The 15698-nt window shown below is 48.4% G+C and overlaps 1 protein-coding gene across 4 annotated transcripts in view; it reads left to right on the top strand.

Annotated features, from left to right (window-relative positions):
* Window positions 1-121: 121 nt before the first annotated feature.
* Window positions 122-15698, top strand: part of LOC138431428 (protein Shroom2) — a 141138-nt gene continuing 125561 nt past the window's right edge. For 2 of the 4 annotated variants that reach the window (XR_011446062.1, XM_069573569.2), the window contains exon 1: window positions 218-460. Coding sequence is in view for 3 of the 4 variants with exons in the window: in XM_069573569.2 (XP_069429670.1) it covers window positions 296-460 (165 nt within the window). In the remaining variant the exon portion in view is untranslated. Of the gene's footprint in view, window positions 461-15698 lie in introns of all 4 variants that reach the window. The other 2 variants (XM_069573573.2, XM_069573572.2) reach the window with 2 other exon arrangements.

The raw sequence follows: 15698 nt of genomic DNA, 5'->3' as shown, positions 1-15698 counted from the left end.
CATCGTCTCCCCGCCGACTCCCCGCCCGCCCCCTCCCCGCGGGTCCGCCCACTCCCCACGTTTCCCCGCCCCCTCCCCGTGAGCCCGCCCCTCCCCGTGGGCCCGCCCCCTCTCTGAGGCCCGCCTTCCCCCGTGCGCAGCGCTGCGAGATCTCCGTGCTCCCTCTCGCCCCCGGCAGACACTTTCCTTGCAAGTTGCAGCTCAAGTTTGCCCTCGGCCGGCTGGGCTTCTCCGGAGCGTGTGGGTCGGGCGCCTCGGAGGCCTGAGCGGCCGCGCCGCCTCTGCGCCCCGCGCCATGGAGGGCGCTGAGCCCCACGCGCGGTCGGAGCGACTGGCGGAGGCCGAGGCGCGGGCGGCCGATGGCGGGCGCCTGGTGGAGGTGCAGCTGAGCGGCGGCGCCCCTTGGGGCTTCACCCTGAAGGGCGGCCGCGAGCACTGCGAGCCGCTGGTCATCACCAAGGTGAGGGGGTGCGTGGGACTTGCACGGTGACAGCCGGGAGGTGGCCTCGAGGGGCGGGGGACTCGTCGAGGTCGGGAGCGCCTGGCGGGGGTGGGTTTCGGGTGGCGCCCCGCCCCGGGACACGCGTTTGCCCGGGTTCCCCGCGAGAACGTGGGGCGCTGGGTCCCGCCTTAGGTGTGTGGTCCGGGCGCCACCTGGGCCGCCCTGCCTTGTTTCCCAGCCCTTTTTGCCTCCCGGCGCCGCGGATAGTTTCAATGGCTCCTGTTTCAGATCTCTCCCCTCCCCCTCTTGGAAGGGGCCCGGCCCTCCGCTGTCACTCCCGGCCTCGCTAGTGTGGTCTGTACGGGCGGGCTAGCCCAAAGGTCTGGGGGGAACGTTCCCACGTGCGCCGGGTGGACAGAGCCTGCCCCTCCTGTGTTAGCCTGTCCGGGTGCTTGTTTCTGCACCCCGCCTTGGCCCCGCACCCCTTATCTCTAGGACGTGTGGGCGAGCAGCTGCCGGCAGGCCAGCTTCTCCATTCCCAAAAGCTCATCAATGTTTACTGACGTTTGGCTTCCAGCCCTAGATCCGCGGCCCCCTGGATACTTGCAAAAAAGAAAAAACAAACTGAAAGTTTTCAGAGTCCTTTATAAAAGTGGGATTTGATAATAAGTTGCTAGCGTGTGCGTCCATGGGGTCTTAAAGAGTCAGACACGACTCAGCGACCGAATTGAGTGTGCGTGTGCGTGTGCGTGTGTGTGTGTGTGTAGGGTTTACTTTAGAACTTTGAATTTTTTTGCCTCGAAATAGAAAACCCGTATTGAGACTTAGAAGCTGAGCCTGTATAAACCCGTAAAAACACACACAAACCAGTCGTTTGATTTTCCCCTGTTTAAAACTGTCTCTTGGTCAGTTTCTCTTGGAAGGTCTGGGCCGCACCATTCCTGGGGACAAAGTTCTCTTTAAAATGCAAAAAAATTCTTGGCTCTCAGAAGCGTTTAAAGGTGACTTACTGTTTTTTTTCTCTGCTTTTCTGCTTCACCATGGCTGGAAGCACTTAACTGACTACTAACCTGCCCCACCGGATTGAATTTAGGAGGTGGTGTGGCTTTGTTACCTAGATAACAAGTAAGAGACCAAAACTAATCATTTTATTTTCTCTCATTTTTTTATGGTTATCAACTAGAGACTCTGAGGGGAAACCTGCACAGAATTTTTGTTGAACTGGGGGTTGAGTGTCTTTGTTGTTGTAAGTTTCACCCAGGTGCAACCTATTAATGCATTGAATTCTTTGAAAAGTGGGAGGCAGCTTAGTGAGCAGACTTTGTGCAGGTGTGGTGCTCCCTGCATATGCCTTACAGCATAGTAGCTTGAGCCTTTTAAATAATGCGTTTTGCCAGACATTTTGGATGGAAAAGGTTAAGAAGATACCAGGTGAATCCCCCAAACCTTTAGACCTTCAGGTGTTTCTTTTAAAAAGGGACACACGCAGATCCAATTCAAGCTGTCTTCCTCGGATCTGTTGTTAGAGCAGATCGAATAAGTGGTACAACATTGTTGAAGGTAGTGTCTTGCTTTCGGGGCTTCCACTGGGTAAGAAAACTGGCCTAAAAATTCAGTTGTTTTACCGGAAGGTGGGGAAGAGGATTTCAGAGTACCTCCCCCTTTCTCTGTACCCCAAGTCGTAACACCCCAACCACCAAGTTTCTAATGGCGTTACATCTTCCTGTGCAAGAGGGGCCCCTTCTACAAACCAAAGGAGGGGGTGGTAGAGCCTGTGGACACAAACCCGGGCCTGTGCAGACCACTGGGGGCTGTTGGCTCCTGATTTAGCCCCTGATGGGCTCTCCCGGTAGTTGCTATGGTTTGGGTGTGTGGGGCTGTGTGTGTCTGGTGTGGGATTGTGTGTGTGTCTTGGGTGTGTGTGTGTCTATGTGGCTAGACTGGTAGCAGTGTACACACTGTGTGTGTGTCTGTGTGGCTAGACTGGTAGCAGTGTACACACTCTGCGTGTGTCTGTGTGTGGCTAGACTGGTAGCAGTGTACACACTGTGTGTATGTGAGTCTCTGTGTGTGTCTCTGGCTAGACTGGTAGCAGTGTACACACTCTTCATGTGTGTGTGTCTTTGTGTGGCTAGACTAGTGGCAGTGTACGCACTCTGCTTTTCCAGATTGTGCTTCAGGGTTTTGCAGAAATAAAGCTGCTTGTGATTTTAACCTAACATGCTCCTATGTCCCTCCCTTAAACTGCTGCTTGGTTTTTATAGGTGTTATACTGTGACTGGAGATAATGTGGTTTCTTTGCTTAGGATGGAGAGGATTCAGGACAGTTTGGGATGCCCGTGCTAAATTTCCACTCATACTTGTGTATATACATGCACACGTGCATACTGTCACACGCGCATGTGTATTTTTTAACCACATGTTGTATTGTGTGGTATTGGCAGTGTTTCACCGGCTTGCATTTTCTGCTGGATTAAGTCATCAGTGATGTTTGCTCATGATCCAACAGCTGGTTGTTAACAACTAAAGTAATTAACTGTCACTTTATTAGGAAAGGATGGAGAAAAGTGTGCCCATTATAATCTCTTAAAAAATGAAAGTAGGTTGTTGTGATGGAGACTGGGGAAAAGTGTTCCACCACCAGAATTTGGGTTAATCCAAGCATTGAGTCTTTTCTTTCCCAGTAGCTACTGAAACATGTCTGCTGCTGCTGCTAAGTCACCTCAGTCGTGTACAACTCTGTGCGACCCCATAGATGGCAGCCCACCAGGCTCCCCCACCCCTGGGATTCTCCAGGCAAGAACACTGGAGTGGTTTGCCATTTCCTTTTCCAATGAGTGAAAGTGAAAACTGAAAGTGAAGTAGCTCAGTCGTGTCTGACTCTTCACGACCCCATGGACTGCAGCCCACCAGGCTCCTCCGTCCACAGGATTTTCCAGGCAAGAGTACTAGAGTGGGGTGCCATTGCCTTCTCTGAAACATCTCTAGGGCCCATTAAATAATTGGTCTTCTAACAGTTTTTTTTACATTTAAGAAATTACATGGTTACATGTTAAAGCGCTGGGGTATTTTACAGCTCATTTCTAACAGAATCTGACTTGGAAGAAGCCTGATCCCGTGTAAGATGTATGATGACGAATGTCTCGGTTGAAAGCCTCCTGGGAGTGTACAGCTTTGAGCTGGAGGTGATACCAAGAACTAGGCTAGCTCAGTCCCTGATTTCCTGATGGAGTTTTATTAGCCCATTTTATAAATGGAACAGCCCTGGGGTCACATCTTGAGAAGGGCCCTGAGGGTCAGATCTTGACCCTGCATATCTCTGCTTCTTCTCCAGTTGGAGACATGGGTTCGATCCCTGGGTGGGGAAGATCTCCCTGGAGAAGGAAATGGCAACCCACTCCAGAATTCTTGCCTGGGGAATTCCACGGACAGAGGAGCCTATCAAGGCTACAGTCCACGGGGTTGAAAAGAGTCGGACACGACTGAGAAGTGAAATTAACATCACCACCGCCACCACCACCATGAGGGATTTTCAGCCTTGGCACTTCTGATGTTCTGGGCTGGATCCTTTTTTGCTGAGTGGGGTGTGTGTGTGGGGGGTCCTTTCCTGTGTATTGTAGGGTGTCTAGCAATAACTCTAGCCTGTACCCACTGGCAATGTAATCCCCTCTCCCATGTGTGACAACCGAAAGTGTCTTGTACTGCCACGTGCCCCCTGGCATAAAATCACCCTCGCTAGAACATTGAAGACGGAAATGGCAACCCACTCCAGTGTTCTTGCCTGGAGAGTCCCAGGGACAGGGGAGCCTGGTTGGCTTCCATCTGTGGCGTCGCACAGAGTCGGACATGACTGAAGCAACTTAGCAGCAGCAGCAGCAGATGAACTGTATGCCACTTTTGCTTTGAAAGGATTTTAGCTTGGAAAGCTGTGCTTTATTCTTCTTTTTGAAGGTGCTTGGGGGCCCCTGGCCTGGCCAACCTGGATGGGGAAGGCTGTCTTCTTCCTCGGCGCTGGCCCTGATAATAAGCTTTATTTACATAGTAAAACTCAAACAAATACTTGCTTCATCTGCATTTTTTGTAGCTGGAGAAAAGGAAATGGGAGCAGGAACTGCTGAGAGCTGTGTTTTATGGGTGCTCAGTGGTGGCTGCTGGCTAAGGAACTGCCTTTTGTCTGGGTTGGAGTCAAGGTTAAAGGGACCCTGGCACCCCCAGAGTGGCATTGTTGGAATCTCAAGTGCATGCGCGGTGAGTGAAGTGAAAGTCTCTCGTTCGTGTCTGAGTCTTTGTGACCCCCTGGAGTAAACAGTCCATGGGTAGGCCAGATCCCAACCCAGGGCAGGTTCGATCCCAGGGATAGAACCCAGGTCTCTTGAATTGCAGGCAGATCCTTTACCAGCTGAACCACCAGGGAAGCCCATGAATACTGGAGTGGGTTAGCCGTTCCCTTCTCCAGGGGATCTTCCCAACCCAGGGATCGAACCCAGGTCTCCCACATTGCAGGCAGATTCTTTACCAGCTGAGCCACATGGAATCAGTCCCCCAGAAAAGCAGCCAGCAAGATTTGTAACCATTCAGCACCTTGACACTGACTTGTAAGCTTGTGGTTTACCAGGGCCAGGGGAAAAAAAAAAAAAAAACACAAAAGGCCGTTTTTTTGTTTTGTGTGTGTGTGCAGCAGAAATAACATCCTTGCCCTAAGGAACTCCAGAGACCTTGACGTGTCCACGTCTCCGAGGCTCTGCTCTGATGCGGGCCCTCTCAGGAGCGTTGTCTGTAGGTTGAACGCTGCAGTTGGTGGGAGTTCCTCTCCATCAGCTCAGCAAATGGAAGACTTGGGTGGGGTGGGGCAGTAGGGGGGTGGTTGGGAGAGGGCCTGACTTCTGAAATGTCTGTGGAGATGCTCGGATTCCAGAAGGCCACCGGGGGATTCACTGGAAAGCCTGAAGTGTGCCAGCTGGCTGTCAGCAGGCCCCCTGCGGCCTCAGGAATGTTTGTTAACCTCGGGAAGGAATGAAGCCTTGCTTCTCCTTTTCATCACGTCTTAGATTCCCCTCCTTCCCCTTTCCGCTCCAACTGGGAATGCCGGAGCCTTTCCTTGAGCGCCCCCAGAAGAAAGACAGTCATCTGGGCCTTCCCCGGTCCCAGGGGTGGCTCATTTGGGACCTTGATGAGTTTCAGGTTGCCTCTTGGGGACCAGGACCTCCTGGGGAGGTGCGGGGGCAGGGAGCTGGCCAGTGCGACCCCTCTCCTGGGTCTCCAGACCCTTAAACCCCTCACTGGACGCAAGGCTATGTCTTTAAATGTCCTTCCCGGTTTGCAAGCTGAAGGCGGGCTGGTGGGGGGGAATCAGGACACACACTGGGGGGTCGGGGTGGGTGCGATTGGCCCACACAGCCAGGTGAGTGATGTCCCAATTCAGAGGTCCTCCTGATAGTGAAGATTCAGAGCCATTGGCAGGTCGCCTTGTGGTCTGAAAGGGGCTGCGTTTTTTATGGGTTGTGCTGAGTCATGCTGATTGGTGACCTGGTAACCCCTCGTTGGGACAAGCTGTTGTCACTGATGTCCCCATATTTGCCCCCCCAAGAGCCAAGCTCTTTGTCAATGACCATTGAAAGTTTTGAAAACAGGGCATCTGTAGACGTGAGCTGTGACTTTTTTCATTAAAAAATTAATTTATTTTAATTGGATGCTAATTACTATATTGTGGTGGTTTTTGAAACATGTATATTAGCATATGTGAAATAGCTGACCAGTCCAAGTTCGAAAAGGGCACTCAAAGCCTGTGCACTGGGACAACCCAAAGGGATGGGATGGGGAGGGAGGTGGAAGGGGGGATTCGGGATGGGGGACACAGGTACACCCATGGCTGATTCATTCATGTCAGTGAGTGTGAATTTTGGTTTAGTCACAAGTCCTGTCTGACTGTTTGCGACCCCGTGTACCGCCAGGCTCCTCTGTCCGTGGGATTCTGCAGGCAAGAATCCTGGAGTGGGCTGCCATTTCCTCCTCCAGGGGATCTTCCTGACCCTTGGGATTGAACTAGCAGCTTCTGCATTGGCAGGTGAGAAATTCTTCACCGCTGAGCCCACCTGGGAAGCCCGGAGCTATGGATTGGGAGCTGATTTATCTCAGCCTCTCTGCGTTTTGCTTGATGTCTGTGTTGAAGCAGAATCCCACAGCCGCTTTCCCAGGGCTCCATAGACAGAAAAGGTGGGTGGGTAAGGGCTGACACCCCCACCTTAGCTAGCTAGGGTACTGTGGTAGCCAGGGCAACTCCTGGGCACGGTGAGGTCCTGGCCACTTTGAGGCCAGCTGCAGTTTGTGTCTGTTCGGAGGAAAAGTGGAGTTCCAAAGACATGTTTGTATGTAAAAATTCACAGTGCAGTTTAAAAAAAAAAAGGGATGAGTTTCCCGCCCCCCCCACCCCACCCCCCGTGCTGAAATACCTTTGCGGTTGGTAGGCCTGTCTGCCAACTGGCCTTCGGGTGTGTCTTTCTCCCCCTGTGCCAGCCTCTGCCTCTCTGGGTCTTGCAAGTTCTCACCCCTGGTCCTCAGGATGTGTTTTCCATGTGGGGATGGGAAGTTGGGCAAAAAACCTTCGGTCCCATCCCCAGCTCTGGTGCTGGAGCTTTGAGGTGCGGAGGGTGTGTGTGTTCTTCCTCTCCTAGAAATTAACTCAGCTTGTTACGTGTTAGTCACTCAGTATGTCCGACTCTTTGCGGCCCCGTGGACTGTAGCCCGCCAGGCTCCTCTGTCCGTGGGATTCTCCAGGCAAGAATACTGGACTGGGTTGCCCATTTGCATTGCCAGGGGATCTTCCTGACCCAGGGATCGAACCTGTATCTCTTAAGTCTCCTGCATTGGTGGTTGGGTCCTTTAACATATTAGCGCCACCTCAGAATTCCCAGCTCATCTTGACTCACGCATAAACCCGGAGGCTTCTAAGCATGAAAAGCTGTAAACTTGAGGTTTGCATCACACTTCCCCACCGGGAAGGACTTTGCCCTTCCTGGTCCAGTTATGAGTAGTTTGGAACATGTCCTAACGTTCACCCTTTGAAAAAAGAAAATGACTTTGCCCGAGAGCTAAATGTAGAAAGGAGAAGGAGAATGAAAGACTCGTTAAAAAATTTGTGGTTTTCACCTTGTCCTAACGAACTGGGATTTCTTCACTCACCTTTCTATTTTGCGGCTGAAGAAACCAGGCTCTGTGTCAGTGTACAAATAAACCTGGGTCTGTTAATTTCTTTGGGGCCCTGGGGAGCTTTGCTCCTTGTACACTGGGCACAGTGTAAACAGCCAACGAGATTATTTCAGGATTTAAAGGCTGAACAGACTTTTTATTCAGTCTCATTATCTCTTTTACTTTTCACATGCCGCAGTCAGGCCATCCTTTGAGGAGAAATTTCTGCAAGCTGAGCTCTCCCGGGCTGAACCTTCCACCCACATGAAGGACTTTGATAGTACTCAGGGTTGTATGGTTCTTTTTTGGTCTTTAAAAAAAAAAAAAAAGCTTGCCAGTGTTCCAGAGAGGGGGGGGTGTAATTTGTAGAACAATTGTTTTCCTGTTACCTGGGTGGATCGGATATCTGCACGGCTCTGTGATACACAGAGCCTCTTGCATTGACCAGTAGGGATGTTAAGGCCCCTCTTTGGGGAAACTTGTCTAAGTACAAGCACAGTAGGTTATCACTGAAAAATAATTGGAGTCACTTGATGAGGATGAAAGAGGAGAGTGAGAAAGCTGGCTTAATACTCAACATTCAAAAAAACTAAGATCATGGCAACCATCCCATCAGTTCATGGCAAATAGATGGGGGAAAAAGTGTAAATGGTGGCAGATTTTATTTTCTTGGGCTCCCAAATGACTGTGGACAGTGACTATAGCGATGAAGTTAAAAGATGCTTACTCCCTGGAAGGAAAGCTATGACAAACCTAGACAGTGTATTAAAAAGCAGAGGGGCTTCCCTGGGGGCCCAGTGGCTAAGACTCTGCAGTCCCAATGCAGGGGGCTTGGGTTTGATCCCTGGTCGGGGAACTGGCTCCTACATGCCATGACTAAGACCTGGCACAGCCAAATAAATAAATAAATCTCATTTAAAAAAGCAGAGATATCACTTTGCTGTCAAAGGTCCGTATAGTCAAAGCTATGGTTTTTCCAGTAGTCATGTTTGGACGTAAGAGTTGGACCATAAAGAAAGCTTAACTGCTGAAGAATTGATGCTTTAAAACTGTGGTGCTGGCGAAGACTCTTGAAAGTTCCCAGGGCAGCGAGGAGATCAAACCAGTTCATGCTAAAGGAAATCAGCCTTGAATATTCATTGGAAGGACTGATGTTGAAGCTGAAGCTCCAATCCTTTGGCCACCTGATGCGAAGAGCTGACTCATTGGAAAAGACCCTGATGCTGGGAAAGGTTGAAGGCAGGAGGAGAAGGGGGCAATTGAGGATGAGATAGATAACGTCATTGACACAATGAACATGAGTTTGAGCAAGCTCTGGGAGCTGATGAAGGACAGGGAACCCTGTTGTGCTACAGTCCAAGGGGTCACAAAGAGTTGAACATGACTTACTGAACAACAACTTTTTTTCAGGTTTGAACAAATCAGACTGTTCTGAAAACCAGGAATTGCACAGTCACATTTTAATCTGCTGGCTATAAAGTTGGAGGCAGTATCTACCACCTTGGTTGGATGAATTGAAGAGAGTTGGAGTAGCTTCTGCTGCTGTTGCTGCTGCTAAGTCGCTTCAGTCAGGTCTGATTGTGCGACCCCATAGATGGCAGCCCACCAGGGCTGCCGTCCCTGGGATTCTCCAGGCAAGTACACTGGAGTGGGTTGCCATTTCCTTCTCCGATGTATGAAAGTGAAAAGTGAAAGTGAAGTTGCTCAGTCGCGTCCGACTCTTATTGACCCCATGGACTGCAGCCTACCAGGCTCCTCTGTCCATGGGATTTTCCAGGCAAGAGTACTGGAGTGGGGTACCATTGCTTTCGCCTTTGATCTGAAAGTTTTAGCCTCTAAAGTGACCAAAACTTACAGATCAAGGGTGAATTGTGAAAGTCCAAGAGAACCCAGGCAGGGTAGATTACAGTGAGGGCTCTAAAGGCAACATTTTTACTTCTTCAAGTGAGGAAAAGGAAGCAGTAGTTAGTGTATCTTTTTGAGTTTTGCTTTTATTTTTTATAAAAGTGACTCTCCCACAGTTTAAATAATCAAATAGTTCTTTGGGGCTTGTTATTAAACCCAGCAGCTCCCCACTTGCTTTTTCCTCTAGAGAAGCTGTTGAAACTTTTCAGCTGATTTCTTTGGGCATTTGCTTACATTCTATCTTGCTATTGCTTTTGTTTGTTCTGTTTCTGGGTGACTTCCCACTTGGGATGTGGTCTCTTTTCCACATACCTCCTTCCCACCAACTACACAGACACATAACTTGGGGCCCCCAACTTCTCAATATAACTACGATCATAATTTTGGACAGAAGAGGGATTTTTTTCAGCTTTAGCGCTTTTGACCTCTGGGGCCATATAATTCTTTGTGGTGGGCACTGTCCTGTGCAGTGTGGGCTGATGGATAACACCTCAGACATCAGCCATGAGATGCCTGCACAGACATCTCCATCTCCTGTAGTCGAGATGATCAAAAAAGCTTCGCCAGGTGTCCCCTGCCGGGGGAACAAAAATCTTCCACTTTGAGAACCACCAGATTAGCAGTTTTCACTGGGTATGTACTGGGGTCCAGCCCCGGTTGGATCCAGGGTATCTGAAGCATGGACAGCGAGGCAAGAGAGGTATATAGGTATAGGTTTATAGACTTAGAGATATATATAGAGATAAGAAAAGTTAAGAAAATAGAGGTATAGAAAAAGGCTGATATTCCTTGGTTTACACAAAAAACTAATAAAGTCTCAAGACTTGCTCTGTTCACGTAGGCCACAGGCACCCACTTGAATAGCAGAGGGTGCCCCACCTTGGAGTCCCTCTCACATGGTCTTAGAAGCCTGGGCAGAAAAGTGAACTCAGAGAGCCTCTGTGTTCCAAGGGATCAGCCTGAAAAAGGGAGGGAGGGCGAGAGAGAAAGAATTGACATGAGGGAGGCCAAGTTTGTGCAAAAACCCCATAACTTTATGTTCAAAAAGTGCTTATATACCTTAAGTTTTACATAATGGAAGACGCAGAGTCATGCAGGGGCAGCAGTCCTGACCATTATCGATAACCAGGCTTTCTTTATGCATATCTTTCCATATACAAAAGGTCTCAGGTGAGTTACATTGTCTTCTGGCCAGGAGGCCTGCTAACATTTTACCTGGCTTTTTTCCTTGATAAATGTTAATCAACCAAAAAACTCATTTTCCCTTGAAGTGTTTTTCTTTAATCTGCATCACCCTCAAATTACTAAATAAAGTTACATCCTTATAGAACAAAGGTGCAGTGGGTTACAACAAAGAAAGTGCTTAACTCAAAGATCTAATGTTGCTACTTGTTTTTTCTATATACCAACTATATTAATTAGTGCACTCCTGGGTACCCAACAAATAAAGGATATGAAAACTTGGCAGCAAGTATTGGCTCAATAATGAAACCCTTAACCGGTTCTATTCTAATGATTTTTAACTTCTCAAAACGCTCTACATTCCTAGAATTTTTAAGCTTCCTGTGCCTCTCGAGGTTGGGAGGCTGTAAACAATCATATGCGTAGTTGTAAGAAGTCCGGATAAACCTGTCAGGCAAGTTAGAAAGCTACCAGAGGGGTCTGAATTGAAACACTCCAATTACCCCCAGGAGACTTATTAACTAGAGCTCTAAGTTAATTTTCTTTAGAGAAAGGTGGTCGGGGACAGCCCCCTGTTAATGTCAGACGTGTTGGTGAGAGACATGAAATAATAAAACAGACAGATTCTGGTTTTGGGGTAGATGCTCGGGCAGAGGATCCCTTGAGACCTGATCTGCCTTGCCCTGTCAGGCTCTTCCGCATGACCTTGTCATGGGTGGGATCTCCCATGCTGGCTCCCGGCAGGTATGCTTTTTTGAATGCCAGTGCCAACACTGCTGAACCTGGTGGTGGAAACTCTGAATTTTTTTTCCCCCCACACGAAGTTTTCATTATCACCGATGTTAATGATAGGTTTTGTTTCTTTGCCTAATTTCCTGAGTATCATTAATTTATCCTCTGCATCTTCCCAAATTGCAAAAAATCATTTTCTGTATTCAGACACACCAGTGGGGGAGTGTCTTTTGAGGCCTTCTTTGTTTGAAGATGTCATTAACGTACCGTGACAGTAACTGGATTGTTGGGTATAGAGGGCTGAGTTGGAGACAGTTTTCCCTCTGCACTTTCTTTGTAGCTGGTGTTCTCATCTCTGCTGGTGTGCAGTATTGTTGGGAAGACAACAAGCCCTTCTGGCTCTTCATCCTTTGGGCTGGCTCTGATTTTTTTTTTTTTTTGGTCTTATTTTTCTCTTCTCTCTACTTTGGTTCATCTGGGGAGATGGCATGCTACCGTGTCTTCCAAACCACTGAGTTTGTTGCAGGAAGAGGGACCCCTTCCAGGGCCCAAAACTGGGCTCTTGTCTAATACTCAGAAATGAATTGTCTGAGGAGACACATGTGCTGACAAAGCAAGAGATTTTATTGGGAAAGGGCAACCGGGTGGAGAGCAGTAGGGTCAGGGAACCCAGGAGAACTGCTCTGCCGCATGCCTTGCAATGTTGGGTTTTATGGTGATGGGATTAGTTTCGGGGTGATCTTTCACCAGTCATTCTAATTCAGAGTCTTTCCTGGTGGCACACGCGTCTCTCAGCCACGATGAATGCTAGCGAGAGGGATTCTGGGAAGTAGACGGACACGCGGTGTCTCCTTCTGACCTTTCCCGAACTCTTCCGGTTGGTGGTGGCTTATTAGTTATGTATTCCTTACCAGGATCTCCTGTCATGAATCAACTTATGCAAATAGTTACTATGGTACCTGGCCAGGGTGGGTGGTTTCAATCAGTGTGCTTCCTGTAAGAAGTTTTTCTAAAGTACTTTTTATTTCTTTTTCAAAAATTTCATTTCTTTTTGGCTGTGCTGGGTCTTCGATGCAGCGTTGGGTTTTCTCTAGTTGCAATGCGTGGGCCTCTCATTGCAGTGGTTTCTTTTGCTGCTGAGCACAGGCTCAGTAGTTGTGGTTCAGAGGCTTAGTTGCTCAGCCACGTGTGGGATCTTCCCATATCAGGGGTTGAACCTGTGACTCCCACATCACAAGGCAGATTCTTTACCACTGAGCCACCAGGGAAGCCCCTCGGTTAAGTTTTAAAAGTGTGCTTTTAAAAGAGTGCAGGCTTGAGATCACAGGCTTAGTAGTTGTGGTGAAGTGAAGTGAAGTCGCTCGGTCGTGTCTGACTCTTTGCGACCCCATGGACTGTAGCCTACCAGGCTCCTCCACCCCTGGGATTCTCCAGGCAGGAATACTGGAGTAGGTTGCCATTTCCTTCTCCATGAGAGCTTCCCAACCCAGGGATCGAGCCTGGGTCTCCCGTATTGCAGGCAGATGCTTTACCATCTGAGCCACCAGGGAAGTCCATATTATTGATTTACTGGTTATTAAAGAACCTAAAGAAACAGTGTGGTGCTTGGGCTTAGTTGCTCCGCAGCCTGTGGGTTCTGACTGGCGCAGGGATTGCACCGTGTCTCCTGCATTTGCAGGCGGAGTCTTTACCACTGAGCCACCAGGGTTATTGCTCTTGAATGTTCCTTTTGGATACCATACTGATGCTGTTTAATGGTTCTTCTTTCATATCTGTGAGTATATCAAACTGGCTTTTAAAAATGTCTTCTGCGTAGATTCCATTTCTGAGCTCTGCTGCTGTGTGTGTGTCTGTGTGTGGCTTCTGTCTGCCCTGTTGGAGGCTCAGTCTGAATGTCTAGTGGGGGGACCTTGCTGTCTGACCGAGTTTAAGAGCAGGTGACCACCTGGTTCAGGGTGAGTCACCCGCCCAGGTGAGTGATCTAGCCAGGCTGCTTCCTGGTGCTGTCTTGAAAGGCCACTGCTTTGATTGTTTCTTTGGGGCCAGGCACATCTCTGTTGGATACTATTTTCCTCCAGTGAGAACAGCTTTCTGGTGTAGGGCAGGTTCGAAAGTTGACCTGAGGTTTGCCAGTTTAGAGGAACCCTGCCTTGCCTCGTGAGGTCAGAGTGGTCATCGCTGGCCTGGCCGTGGTGGTTCCAGTTGGGAGGGAATGTCTCACAGGCATAGCTAGATGTTACTGTCCATCCTGAACCTTTGCTGATCCTTAATTGTTCTGGCCATCAAACTAGAATCACTCTCACTTAAGTATATTATTAACATAGGGATGAAATGAGGCAGTAAGGAAAGCTAGTTGTGGTAGATTTAAATTCCGTCTCTCCTCCCTCTTCTTCCCTTCTCCCCACCTCTTTCTGCTTTGTTAAGAATTTGGAAAACTGTGGGATGGACATTGACACACTGCTATATTTAACATGGATAACCAAGAAGGACCTACTGTCCAGCGCAGGGAACTCTGCTGAATACTCTGTAATAACCTTATGGTTCCCAGGGGGGAAGGATGGGAGAAGGGATAATTAGGGAGTCTGGCATGGACATGGACACACTGCTGTATTTAACATGAAGAACCAACAAGGACCTGCTGACCAGCACAGGGAACTCTGCTCAGTGTTATGTGGAAGCCTGAATAGGAGGGGTGTTGTGGACGTGAATCTGAGTGAACTCTGGGAGTTTGTGATGGACAGGGAGGCCTGGCGTGCTATGATTCATGGGGTCACAAAGAGTCGGACATGACTGAGCAACTGAACTGAACTGAACTGCATTGGGGGGGGACAGTGGATTCGTATGTATGTATGGCTGAGTCCCTTCGCTGTTCACCTGAAACCATCACAGCATTGTTTGTTAATTAGCTATACTCCAATATGAAATAAAACATTAAAAAAAAAAAGAATTTGGAAAGCTATGAAAAGTAGTGTTAATGTATTGAACTGGTAATTTACCGTGGAAAGACTTTAACCTGGATTTTGTGTGGCAGCATTTTAATAGGTCTCCTAGAGATTTTGTTACTGATTTTGACCATTTAGAATTGGATTTGTAGAAAAGCATTTAATTCAGAAACTCATCTAATGCCCAACACCAGTACATTAATTATTTACAGCTCGCTGCAAGTGATTATTCCCTTTTCTCCACCAAAACTTGTTCTGAAAAATACAGATTTTTTTTCTTTCTGTAATATTCTTGAAAGATATTCTTTCAGACCAATGTGATATTCAATACCAATGGGATTATTTATTTATTTATTAAATTTATTTTAATTGGAGGCTGACTAGTTTACAGTATTGTGGTGGTTTTTGTGATACATTCACATGAATCAACCATGGGTGCACATGTGTTCCCCATCCTGAACCTCCCTCCCACAAAAATGGTATTTTAAAAAATTGGTTTCGGAAGGGAAAATAGGAAAGGTGAAAGTTAACTATCCCCATGACAGCAAACTCCATTTCTTCACTTGCTTGGCTTTCTGGTAGTAGAAGATCTTTGAGGGCATGGAGTTGGACCTACGGGTTTGGTAGAGATGCTCTCTGCTCATTGGAGACAGAGTCTCCTCTTCCTTGTGGATGCACTGCTGGACTACACTTCCCAGTGTCCCTTGGGGGCTATTGGACTACACTTCCCAGCATACCTTGGGGGCGATGAACTGGAGACAGTCTCTTCCCTCTGGATGTGCTGCTGGACTACACTTCCCAGCGTCCCTTGTGGCTATGAGGCCATGTGACAATTCTACCCAATCAGATGCAAGTAGAAGTGATGCAGGCAGGCCTGTTTCCAAACTGTACGGTTTTCCCCTCTCCTGGTTATCTGGGATGCACATGATTCCGGAGCAGAGCCTCTTGCACACAGGTCCCTGAACGCCTGGGGAGGAAGCTGGCTGTCCACAGTGCCCCTTGCCCTCCCAGGAGTACTAGGACGTGAGTGAGAAATAAGCCTCTGTTGCATGTTTCTTCAGTCACTTGCTATGAGTTAGACCGCTCCAACAAAGGAAATCTGGAGAGAAATTAGTTTTCCTTTTGTTTTGACTTTTTATTGGCGTGCAGTTGGTTTACAATATTGTGTTGGTTTCAAGTGTACAGCAGAGTGAATCAGTTAAGCGGACACATCCACTCTTTTTGAGATTCGTTTCCAAGTAGACCATCACAGAGTATTGAGTAGAGTTACCATATAGGAGGTCCTTATTAGTTATCTGTTTTATATGTAT

The sequence above is a fragment of the Ovis canadensis genome, chromosome Y (genome assembly GCF_042477335.2).
Source record: "Ovis canadensis isolate MfBH-ARS-UI-01 breed Bighorn chromosome Y, ARS-UI_OviCan_v2, whole genome shotgun sequence".
NCBI classification, from domain to species: Eukaryota; Metazoa; Chordata; class Mammalia; order Artiodactyla; family Bovidae; genus Ovis; species Ovis canadensis.
This window is presented reverse-complemented; position numbering and strand designations above follow the sequence as displayed.